The sequence below is a fragment of the Xenopus laevis genome, chromosome 2L, assembly GCF_017654675.1.
Source record: "Xenopus laevis strain J_2021 chromosome 2L, Xenopus_laevis_v10.1, whole genome shotgun sequence".
NCBI lineage: Eukaryota > Metazoa > Chordata > Amphibia > Anura > Pipidae > Xenopus > Xenopus laevis.
The window spans coordinates 111127931-111140141 of NC_054373.1; the positions used below are offsets into that span (position 1 = coordinate 111127931).

The 12211-nt window shown below is 33.2% G+C and overlaps 1 protein-coding gene across 2 annotated transcripts in view; it reads left to right on the top strand.

The window, feature by feature from the left end:
- The window catches only part of LOC108708385 (cilia- and flagella-associated protein 47), a 221168-nt gene that overhangs the window by 152878 nt on the left and 56079 nt on the right, over positions 1-12211 (top strand). For both annotated transcript variants that reach the window (XM_041582354.1, XM_041582355.1), the window contains exons 52-53: positions 2768-2853; positions 11963-12138. In XM_041582354.1, the coding sequence (XP_041438288.1) occupies positions 2768-2853; positions 11963-12138 (262 nt within the window). The remainder of the gene's footprint in view (positions 1-2767; positions 2854-11962; positions 12139-12211) is intronic.

Below are 12211 nucleotides of genomic sequence, written 5' to 3' on the forward strand. Positions count from 1 at the left end.
TTAAAGCAAAACTATGCCCCCAAACAATGTAGGTTTCTATAAAAATATATTGCATCTCAGATCTCAGAAAATAATAGGGAGCAGAACTTCACGCTAGACTAGGAAGTAGATGAAATGAGCTGCAGTTTAGCTGCTTGTAATATAAAAATTACATGAGACTGAATGCAGGAAGAAAGGTATTTTATTCTGGCCATTATTTCAAGTAATTCTAGAGATATTAAAGAATAAGTAAACCCTTTTCCTCTAAGCTATTTTTGTAGCTTTTCTATATACCTCAGACTTTTATCTGTCCCCAGTTTAGGAGAGGGTGTTTTTGGTTTTCAGTGCCTTCTTTATGTATTCTGCTACACTCAACAAACCTCCAATAGTTTCCCAAGTTACTGCTAGTTAACCTAGTAACCCCAAAGTAGTAATTAATTGTATTTATTTCAGTAAATCCTGCTCTAATTATAGGCCATTGTAGTTCCTGTATTGATAATTTTTTGCAGTTATTGTCATTATTATAGATTAATTGCCTTAAGGCATTTGTGTATAATCAAATATTTATTTAGGATGGGGGACTGAACAAAAAAGTGTCAGATAAGAATTATAAGAAATTGCTGTGCTGAGCACCTTTTCATTGCAAACAACATTCACAAGTGTGCTTATTGATGTAAGGAAGCCTTGGAGCTACTGTCACTTGGTAGTAATCAAGGGCTAAAAACAATGGGCTAAGTTGATTTTAATGTCAAATACTGAATGTGGCACCTTTCCCACTACGAAAATTTTAGCTTCAACAACTGCTTAATTAACAAACACAGTTGAGGCCCATTTATTAAAATTCGAATTTGTGTGGTGAAACCATGAATTAACATAATTTATTAAAAGTTCCTCATATAAAAAGCACTAAAAGAAAACAGAAAAGAATCTGAATACAAAAATCTCTGAATCCCCTTTACAAGTGTCAAAAAAAGTAAATCCTCAAAAAGGACAAAACAAAGAAAGACTGAAAAAGGACAGCTCCCATTGACTTCTACATGACCTTGGCAGCTTTTAGATGGCAAGGTTTTATATTAGTGTTTTTAAAGGTTTTTACTTTTAATATATCCTTTTTTTGTGGTTTAAAGTATAATCCATGATTTTTAGTGCTGAAAATGAAAAAAATAAAAGCTTGTAAATCAGTCCCAGTTGTGTTTGTTTTGAGGTATCGGGCTCAATTGTGGTCAACAAAATTCTGCACTCAGCTATAGTGATGCTGGAATTGTGGGGGAAAATTTAGGCGTTTTTACATCCAAAACTGAACTTTGGACACCGCATTTGCTTAAGTAAATAACCTTGCCCTCCTTGGTATATAATTGGTCACATGAAAATTACATTTTATGTAAAATATAAGTTGGTGGAAATCTAGTGCTTAGAGATTGCTTCATAGTGTAAAAGAAATGTACTCATTTCTGACAGTAAGGGGGTTATTTATCAAACTAAAAATTCAAAAATCACAAAAAATTCAGAAAATCTGCCATCTCCAAGCTGTTGGGTGCTATAGAAGTCAGTGGCAAAGGTCCCATTTTATTGTTATGGTCCGCACTGAGTTTTGGCCAAAAAAGTCAGATTTTGGCGGGAAAATTTGACTTTCCGGCGGGAAATCTGACTTTTGTCGGGAAAATCTGATTTCTCTGGATTTTTTGCCCAAACTGATTTTAGCGAGCTTTTTCTATGATAAATAAGGTCAAATCGGCAATTCAGAGTTGGTCGGACTTTTTAATCAAAACAATGAGTTAAATTCGGACTTTGATAAATAACCCCCAAAAAGTTGATATAGTTCCCATTTATTAAAAGAGAAGTAATTTGGGTTTCTCACCAAAATGACTCCACTAGCTAATTCCTAGTGAAATCTAATATTTTCAAAAAATTATATAAAATTAAGTTGTTTCAGATGTTTCAATTCAGATATCAATATCTTTAATGCAACACAAAGAGACTGTCAGACTTTGTTCTATTGTAGCACAGTGGGGGAAATTGGCTTTTTACCAAAATTTGTGAAATGTGGTGCTGAAGCCAATAATATGTTAAGTTATTTTTCAGTACATTTATCAACAATCACTTTTCTTTTAAGTATTAGCATATCCTATCTATAAATCTGCTAAAAGAGGTTAACAGCATATAAAAAAAGGTATATACACCTTTACACGGGGCCAAGTCGACTGAATGCCATGAGGAAATGGTTAAATACTTGCTTTGCTTTATATACCTACAAAAGCTTATTTAAACTAAGTATCTCTCAGATATGGAAGTACCTTCATCTACTTTGGAATTCAAATATATAAACGTATTTAGAGATTTGTATTAGATGGATATGTGTTGAATACATGATACAGGTATAGGATCCTTTATCCAAAAACCCATTATCCAGAATCCTCCAAATTACGGGAAGCTAATCTCCATTTTAGGCAAATAATTGTAATTATTAAAAATTGTTTCCTCTTTCTCTGTAATAATAAAACAGTACCTTGTATTTGATGGAAAATAGCTGTATGAATCTATATTGATGGCAAAATAATCATATTGGGTATATTTTTAATGTTTATTAGTTTATTAGTTAAATGATTTTTAGCAGACTAAAAGTATGGTGATCCGAATTACAGAATGAACTCATATTCGGTCTTTCCCCAGGTCCCAAGCATTTTAAATAATAGATCCTATACCTTTATTATAGTACAAATGGCTGTTATTAATAACAATAATAAGAATAAAATGTTTTCTTACATAATGTTGCTTTTTAATTCCACAGCGCCATATAAAGTATGGTTTTCATTAGAAATCAAGAGCAACCCTGCTCCTCCAGACAAAAGCATAGAAGTCAGTTGTCCTGTTTTGGTAAGTACACTTCCATAAAATCCTAAAAGTGGTGAAACATTGTTATCATACTTTAAAATAGGTTAAAGGGGTGGTTCACCATTACAATTTACTTATAGTATGTTATAGAATGGCTAATTCTACGCAACTTCATTGTTTAATTTTTATAGTTTTTTAATTATTTGCCTTCTTCTCCTGACTTTCCACAGCTTTCAAATGTGGGTCACTGACCCCATCTACTGTATAAAACATATACTCTGTAAAGCTACACATTTATTATTAATGCTGCTTTTTTATATTCAGCCTCTCTCCTATTAATATTTAAGTCTCTTATTCATACCAGTGCATGGCTGCTAGTGTAATTTGGACCCTAGCAACCAGATGGCTAAACTTGCAAACTGGAGAGCTGCTGAATGAAAAGCTAAATAACTCAAAAACCACAAGTAAAAAATCAAAACCATATTCAAATTGTCTCAGAATATCTCTCTCTACATAATATAATTTAAAGGTGAGCTCAAATAAATTAATGTTCACTTCTTATATATATCCAGTTAACTATTAGTGGTGATATTAGGACCAAAAACATGGGGAGGCACAGTTATCAAATTTTGAATTTCGAATTCATGCAAGTTTTTTTTTTACTTTAAATTCGAATATACTTGAAATTAGATTGGGGGGTTATTTAAAAAATAAATCTAAAACTCGCACAAATTTTACTGACTCGAAAACTCAAACCAAATTTGAATTGAAAAAAACTTGAATATCAAGAAGGCTAGTAACATCCAAATTGGTCCCTGGACCTCTCCCATTGACTTATATACACCCTAAATTTATTTGCTTTGTTTTCTAGAATAGACAATGCATGCACCTAGGGGCATATTTATCAAGGGTCAGATTTCTAATTTGAAAAACTTAAGTTGACATTTACGATCAAATAAGTCCCTATTCAGTTGTATTCGAATTGTACGATCAAAGTAATAGCGCATTCGAATTTGAATCAAAGTTTTTCCCAAAAAAACCTTAGATTTTTCAAAGTTCACCAATTGACTCCAAATGAGTTCTAGGGGGTCCCCCATAGGCTAAAACAGCAATTCGGCAGGTTTTAGATGGCGAATGGTTGAAGTCGAATTTTTAAAGAGACAGTACATGATAAATTTAACTATTTGAGTTTTCGAATTTTTTTCAAATTCAAATCGAATTTGGACTATTGCCTAGTCGAAGTACACAAAAAATAGCTCGAATTTTTAATTTTTTGAATTCTAAAATTCACCTCGACCTCTGATAAATCTGCCCCTAAACTTCTCCTAAAACCTTAAAGAGAAAAAAAAAAACCCAGAGAAACCGCCTTGAACTTTTCAGCATCTGAAGCCTGACCCTTTAATGAAGGAAAATTCAGGAAGGCAATATAAAAATGAATTTAAATTCAAACAGATATACATTTGTATAATTCAATGACTTGATGGACTGTGTCCATGCATAGAAAAGTCCAGCTTGTTGAAGATGATAGGCTGCTGGCTTGAGTCACAGCAGCCAGTTTGAAACCTGAAAAGAGAGATGTATTTACTAGCATCTCTAAAACAAGTTATTATGGTACCATGGACCTTGACAATGCACGATAATACAGTAACCCCTACTTGAAGACTAGAAAGGTTATAAAGTTTTCTGTTACCAGGAAATTTATGGGGTACTTTGTTATTAGAACACTTATTTCTCACCATTGTATTGTTAAAAGGTTAACTTAAGGTTAAGGTTATTCTTGCAAAAATTAAAACTGAATATAAGCTTCATCTCCTTGAAATAAAATACTTTATAAATATAATCAATTAATTCTGTATCGCTCCTGAAATGATCATGTTTCTCTTCAACCTCCCTCTCTCACGATCTGTCATGTACAGAGACATGATTTCTGTCATAGTCAGTTATTTCAGAAAGAGTGAGCTCTAATATGTCTTCTAGGCAAAAGGAGTCCCACAGAGACCTTTAGACATAACTGGCAATCATAAGCTGAATCTGACTCGTGCATGAGGCAAGAACGAAGACAGACAGATATTGAAAGGGAGATAATTTAGATAAGTAGATATAGATAATATAGATTATTTTAGAAACAGTACATCATTTTAATGGATTCTATAAAGAAAATGTCTTAAAACAGTATGATAAAGCTTATTTCTGGAATAGTTCCCCTTAAATGATGATACTACAGTTTCACCAGGCAGGGAAAAACAAAGGATTGTTAAGTAACAGTTTCATTAGAAAAGGGTTGTGTTTTCCTGCTCCAGTTTTGGATGAAGAAAAAAACATGAAGCCACAATTTGCACATTCCATATGCAGCATATAGATATAGATTATGGGCAATTTAGAACTGCATTAAAGTAGTAAAGGGAAGTTAATGTCCCTTGACAAGGAGGTCCAAATGCTAATAATTTATGATTACCTTTTTTGGAGTTCTATCTAATAGTGCCTAAACTAATACCCGTTGCCTTCTCTTGTGAATCCATTATATTAGTATCGGAAAGCAGATCCTCTTCCAAAGGGGATTAAGTGACAAAGTAAGGTAAGGTACAAAGTAAAGTACAGATACCAGCACAGCACTTAGAAGCTTGATGGCAAAGAGAGAGGCATCAGACAAGCAGTGCTCTTCACACAGAGGTGCTGGCATCTCTTGCCTGTAACAGCTGACAATGCTGAGATCTTTAAGCAAGTCATTATTTTGTTTAATACTTCTTTTATGCCATCAGTGACATTTTGTTCTTCACTTACACTATGAACATTTGCATTTCTAACTGCCATCATATTTCATTTAGATTCAGGAGTGCTTTAGCACAGTTCACTCACTACATTACAATTAGGAGATTGTTGTGGTAGTACATTATTAATCACGTTGGCCTGTTAAACACATGCTGTTGTGATTTTGCGCATCATGATCTATAATAGCTAGGCTTAAATTAATAGCTGAGGAATGTGTGAGTGTTCTCAAATAGAGAATGTGGTCTTCTGATATCATGTATGCAAAACATAAAAGGCATTTTAGCTTTTTGCATCAACATGCATTTACCAGCTCAGCATGTATCCAAAAAAGAAAAATGACTGCTTTTATGCAAACGACAAGATCAGCAGATTTTTTATTTTATAAAAATGCATTACTTAATTTGGAGCCTCTTTTTATTAGAAAGATCTATGAATTTTAATTTAACAAACTGTACTTAAATATGCCTCTGTGTTTTTTCTGATTCTTTTTTATTATAATAAGCCACTGGATAGAACAGGAAAACAAATCTTTATCTGAAAGCAGATTTGTTATGGCAGCATTTTATATAAAGTAGAGAGATCAAGGTTAAAAAAAGTTCTGTTTAAAATCAGTAGTGTCTAAACTCTAAGGCCATTAGCACATGTGCATCTTGTCTCTTAGTTTGTTCCTTGCTAGGCTTACTGCACAAAATATCTCATAGAAATGTGTCCTGTTTGTGTGACTTTTTTCCTCATCAAAATCTATGCATATTACTTATGCTTTGTTCTTCAACTACTACCTGCCTAAATGGACCAGGTTTAATAAAAATGGATTGTTTTCCATTGATACTATGGCTTAGAGATCTGTGGGATCACTACTGTAACTACTGACGGAATAATTTTATCAGCTGTCAGGCTACCTGCGTAACTATTCTGACTAAAAGGGACCACCTGCTACCTGTTGATCCAAAGTTAATCTAAAAAATAAAATGTATTTATTGTGCCTGATTCATTCACATATTCACACACATTCTGTGATTTTTCAATCCATATGTAAGCCACAGGGCTTTTATGCAGCATGCCTGTTACAAGAAAACACATCATTTTCCTGCGCAAAATGCTTTAAATAAGTAAATGACATAGTTTAGAGAGACTAAAGTAGAGAGACTATGGTGAATAACTAAAACATTTAAATATATTTCAAATCTAAGTAGAAAATTGTGCAGACTTAATAACTTTTGTGTCCCTACAAAGCCTAGGCCTGTTTATTAAGGCTTTATAGAAATTTACATTGCCTTAGAGGGTATGGTTGATACCTCCTACTGTATTGTGGACCCAAGTTTAAAATCACACTTCATGATACTGTAGGATATATGTGACATTTTGCAATGATTATTTTATTTCACTGCTTTCCTAAGGAACACACAATTTAACTATCATTCTGACTCTCATTTTGAATCTTTAAGGTGTCTTCTTTTTAAAGTGCTTACATTTTTGTTGACCTTCACATCAGCAACAGCAAAAGGTTTAACATCTAAGAGAATATTTTGTATGATAGAAAGGCTATCTTTTAATTAGATTTCTTACCTTTTTTCAAGAGTTCTTATGTCTTAAATATAAAAGCACTGTGTAAAGTGTGACATTTAGAAATGTTAAATCCCACAAGAAAAAAGTTAAACTGACCTTTCTTGCTTAAATGGGTAACTTGCCCTATTATCAGAGATGTAGGAGAACATGTCTCTCAATAAGGTGTCAATTCAGGGTAGTGCCTTTTATTAATGAAAAGCCTGCTGTGAAATGAATGTAAAGCTTCCAAAGTACACTTGGGTTTCTGCCCTCCTTGTGGAAAAACAGGAATACTTATAAACGTTGCATAACTGGACACATGTTTTGGGCCTTATTTATCAAAGTTCAAATTTATCCGATGAAATCCAAAGAACTAAAATCCATGATTGAACATTACGTATTATTAAAAAATCATGATTTTATCGGATTGGGGTAAAACTGGAAAAAATTGAGCGAAAATCCAAATGGTACAAGTTTTTTCCTAAATCGTTTTTTCAGGTTTTTTTCCTGAAAAGCGTGCATTTTTTGGAAACAAATAAGTCAGACTTTCAGACTAATTCCAGCGCAGACCACAGAGACTTTCAAATAGGATAGGGACCTCTCCCATTGACTTATATACAACTTTAGTAGATTCAGAACTTTTCCTTCCTCGTGGTATAATAAATCTAGAAAAAATCAAGTTTTTTCCCCAATAAAATTTCGGATTTTATAGTAAAAAAAAACTTGCATTTTTTGAGTTGTTGGCATTCAGACTTTAATAAATAACTTAATTTCTGTTAAGTACTTACTATTCAACATGAAAATACTGGGTTTTGCAACTTGTTAAAATGATTCCATGTGTCCTGGATTAATGATATCCCTCATGCCTAAAGCTTTCCAGTGGAAGGTGTATTTAAAATAATTTTTAAAGGAAAACTATACCCCCCCAAAAAAAATACTTAAGCAACAGATAGTTTATATCATATTAAGTGGCATATTAAAGAATCTTACCAAACTGGTATATATATTTAAGTAAATATTGTCAATTTTCTATTTATGATTACCCAATGGCACATACTACTAGAAAAGTATATTATTATGAAAATGGTTTGTTTACATGAAGCAGGGTTTTTACATATGATCTGTTTTTTGCAATATCTTTTTATAGAGACCTACATTGTTTGGGGTGTAGTTTTCCTTTAAGTGTATATATACATACTTTAAAATCTGTCTTTTGTGGGCTCGTTTACTGACACTGGGTACATTTCCTTTAATTGTTCTTCCTGCAGCTGCCTGAATATAACTATGGCCAAGTTTAAAATTGCCCAGTGTTCAAAAACAAGCTTTACACAGAGTTGTTACAGTTAGGGAGTTATTTATCAAAGGTCAAATTTTAGAGTTATGTGAGTTTTTTAAACCGTGAATGAACTTAAACAAACTCATAATACGAGTGGTTTCTTATTTAAGAAAAAACTCAAATGTAAAAAAACAAATCAGCAAGTAACAACCCGAAAACTTAAACTGATCGAGTTTTCGAGTGAAACCCTCAGAAAAAAACTTGAACAGCATGAAGGCTAATAACATCTTCAAATGGTTCAAGGGACCTCTGCCTTTGACTTCCACATGACCTCAACAGGTTTTCAATGGTGTATTTTCTGATTCAAGCTATTTCCAAGGTTAAATCTCAAAATAAAATAAAAATTTTTGAGATTTTTTTATAACCTGAAGAAAAAATTTGACCCAAAAAAACCCTCGAATTTTTCATGGAAAACACAACTCAAACCTTAATAAATCTGCCCTTAATTTAAACTATTACTTTATTATTTATTTATTACTTTATAATTTTTGTACCCCACTAACTACTGTATAGGCTTGGAAGCCGTACTTCTGCTGTTTTTCCTCTTTGTATATTTTGGGGCAGCAAATAACTTCAGCACTGAACTCCCTTTCCCACTGCACTGCGTGTGACAAAAGCAGAAAACCCTTGTCTCTTCCCAGTTATTCCAGGACCATGAGTATCACACTTTGATAAACTTTTGATAACTTTTAGGGGCAGTTTTTTTAAGGTTTGAATAGTAAATTCGAATTTTCAAGTTGGATTTTTGGTCAAAACTTACAAATTCGAGTTGGGAAAAATCCAAACTCGAATTTGAGATTTATCATACATTGACCCTGGGAACAACGCAAATTCAATAGTAGTCCACCTAAAACCTGCCAAAGTCAACAGCAGAGGTCCAGTGACCCATTTCAAGACTTTAATAGCCTTCCGGACATTCGAGATTTTTTCGGAGAAAAAACTCAAATCGAGTTCCATTTGAATTCGATTCAGGTTTTCAGGTCAGTAATATTAGTTTTAGACGTTCTAGTTTTTTCTTAAATAAGATACTATTCGAGTTTCAAAGTCATTCGAGGTAAACAAAAATCATTCGACCTTTAATAAATATGCCCCTTAAACAAGGGGTTCAGCATTTTCACCATCCCACCGACAGCATCATTAGGAAGAAACAAGGGACTACCAGAAATAGGATAGTTAGAAGAAAGGCAAGTGTTGAGTAAAAAACAGGAGCCAATATAGGCAGTGCCCAGTGATTTTTTAAGCCTCATAAAACACAGGGCCTGGAATTGTGCATTGACCAATGCTTTTTCTCTGTAGGTTTGCATCGAATTTGGCCCAAATTTTTGTAATCCTTGGAATAGCATTGGTGTATTTCTGCTAAACTCTGAGGCATCTGTAGTTTTTCTTTACAATTGTTAAGAAGTTAGAATGACTAACCACAGTAAAAAATATGACCCCTTAATATCATGCAACCTTTTGTTTTATAATGTGGCTTTCATATGCCACTATCATCATATGGCACACAATTCACTGTGGTGGCTGTAAATTAGTAAAGGATACCAAGCTCTTACAATAAATGCAGAGACTGTTTTTTGCTGCTTTGAGATATTAAATAAGGTTGTCAAAATGCCCACATGAAATCTCACCATTACTGTGCTTTTTATAACTGGTTGACATAAAGCCACATTTCAAATACATTAGTTATTTTTAAAGCTTTTTTTTTTCATAAGGAATCAATGGCAGCAGTCACTAATATGCATTTTATAACCCTTAATGAGCTATAAAAATACTATACTTTTGCTCAGTCAGAACATAATAAATTGCCATCGCCAATTTCTTTGTGTAGCAGTACTATTTATAAGCATCCCTTTACCTGTAATCTTTTAGGCTCTGTGACCCAATGTACTATACAGCTTATAATTTAAGTTTGGTAGTACTGAATTCCATCCCTGTACTTCTTTTGCCATTTAAAAGTAAACATATTGTTATATACTGTATATGAAAGATAAGATTATAGAAAAACAATGTATTTCATAAAGATGTATGTATGATTCATAATAATGTATATACCTAGGCTATATTATGGGGCACATTTACCAAGGGTCGAATTTCGAAGTAAAAAACTTTAAAGTTTGACCATCAAATTTGATACTTCGATAGTCGAACAATTTTTTCGATCGAAAACATCATTCGATCGATTGATTAAATAGTTCGAAGCGAACGATTCGAACGATTTTACAAAAAAATACTTTGACTACTCAAAACTTAGCCAAAGGTTATAGGAGGTCCCACATAGGCTAAACAGCAATTCGACAGGTTTAAGGTGACGGAGTGTCGAAGTTGAAGTTTTTTTTAAAGAGACAGTACTTTGATTTTCGAAGTCAAAGCTTTGACCCTTTCCCCATGTATAAAATAACACCACTGCCTAACCCTATGTGTAGAATATTGTTGCCTTTTCTCATATTGCCTAATTCTCACACTAGAATATGGTCAGATCATCTCCCCCTATATCATGCCCTTTGTAAATCAGTTTCACCTCATTACTGCTAAACCCAGTTCCAGCTCTTCTATGTATAATGTTACTTTTTACTCTTTTGGCTCTCCTTTGACTTATTCCCACAGCATCATTTTTAAAATTATTCAACAAGCAAAATAATATTCAACATTGATTTTGTTACCTTGTAGCAGAGCTGCAAAATGGGTAGAAGCTTTAAAACGGTACTAAATAATATTTAGCCTCTCTGGTCCCAAATTTTTCTTTGTAGACTCAATTGTGTTCATACAGAGTTTATCAAATATTCCACATTCAGTCATGATTACCTATGATTTTATAGCTTGTCCCGAAGGAGCTATCTAACAGACATGTAGCTAGTATGCCAGTCTAAAAGTTTTCATGCTTCTTTTTTTCATACTGGAAGGCATAAGGCTTTTGTTGCATACAGTCAAATCCATCAACTTAACTATTTGCTCTGCATGACCAGAGTTAATATTTTAGCACTTTGAGCAATTTGAGTACTGTACATGACAGATTTGTTCCCGTTAGCCCTTTGTAACTATTTGGCCTAACTGAGCTACATGAATCCATATTGGAGGCAAAAGATTCTAGTGGGTTTATATAATATATATAATGTATATAAATTGTTTTTAGCAGACTTAAAGGAGAACTAAACCCTCAATTTAAAAAAACCCTGCCCCCTTAGCCTCGAATTCGATTTGAGTTTTCGAGTTTTCTGCTCTGTAAAATTAGTCAGAGTTTTAGCTATTCTGTTTTTTTGATAAATAACCCCCCAATCGAATTTCGAAGAATATAGAGTTAAAAATAACTCACATGAATTCGAAATTCGAACCTTGATAAATCTGCCTCCCCATATTCAACATTTTAGGTTAAAACAGTATATACTGTAGGACTACCATAACTTGTCACATTTTGAATTAAATATGCTTTGGAAAACAAAAAGCAAAGACATTAAACAAAATGTAATACATTATGATTTAACCTTTTTCATGTATTTAATTTTCTAGGGAAATGTTTGTATAGATATTCCTATGAGCAACCCAACATCTGAGGTGCAACATTTCCATGTATTGGTGGATGGCTTTGGACTGAGTGGAGAGGCAGATTTTACCCTGCAAGCAAGAGAAACATTTCCTTATATGCTTACATTTTCCCCAACAAGAACAGGAGTTTCTACAGGAAGGTAAAATTAAATCAGACTGGTATATTGACAAACCCCACACAGGGGGGCTATACTATGCCCAATAAGAAGAATT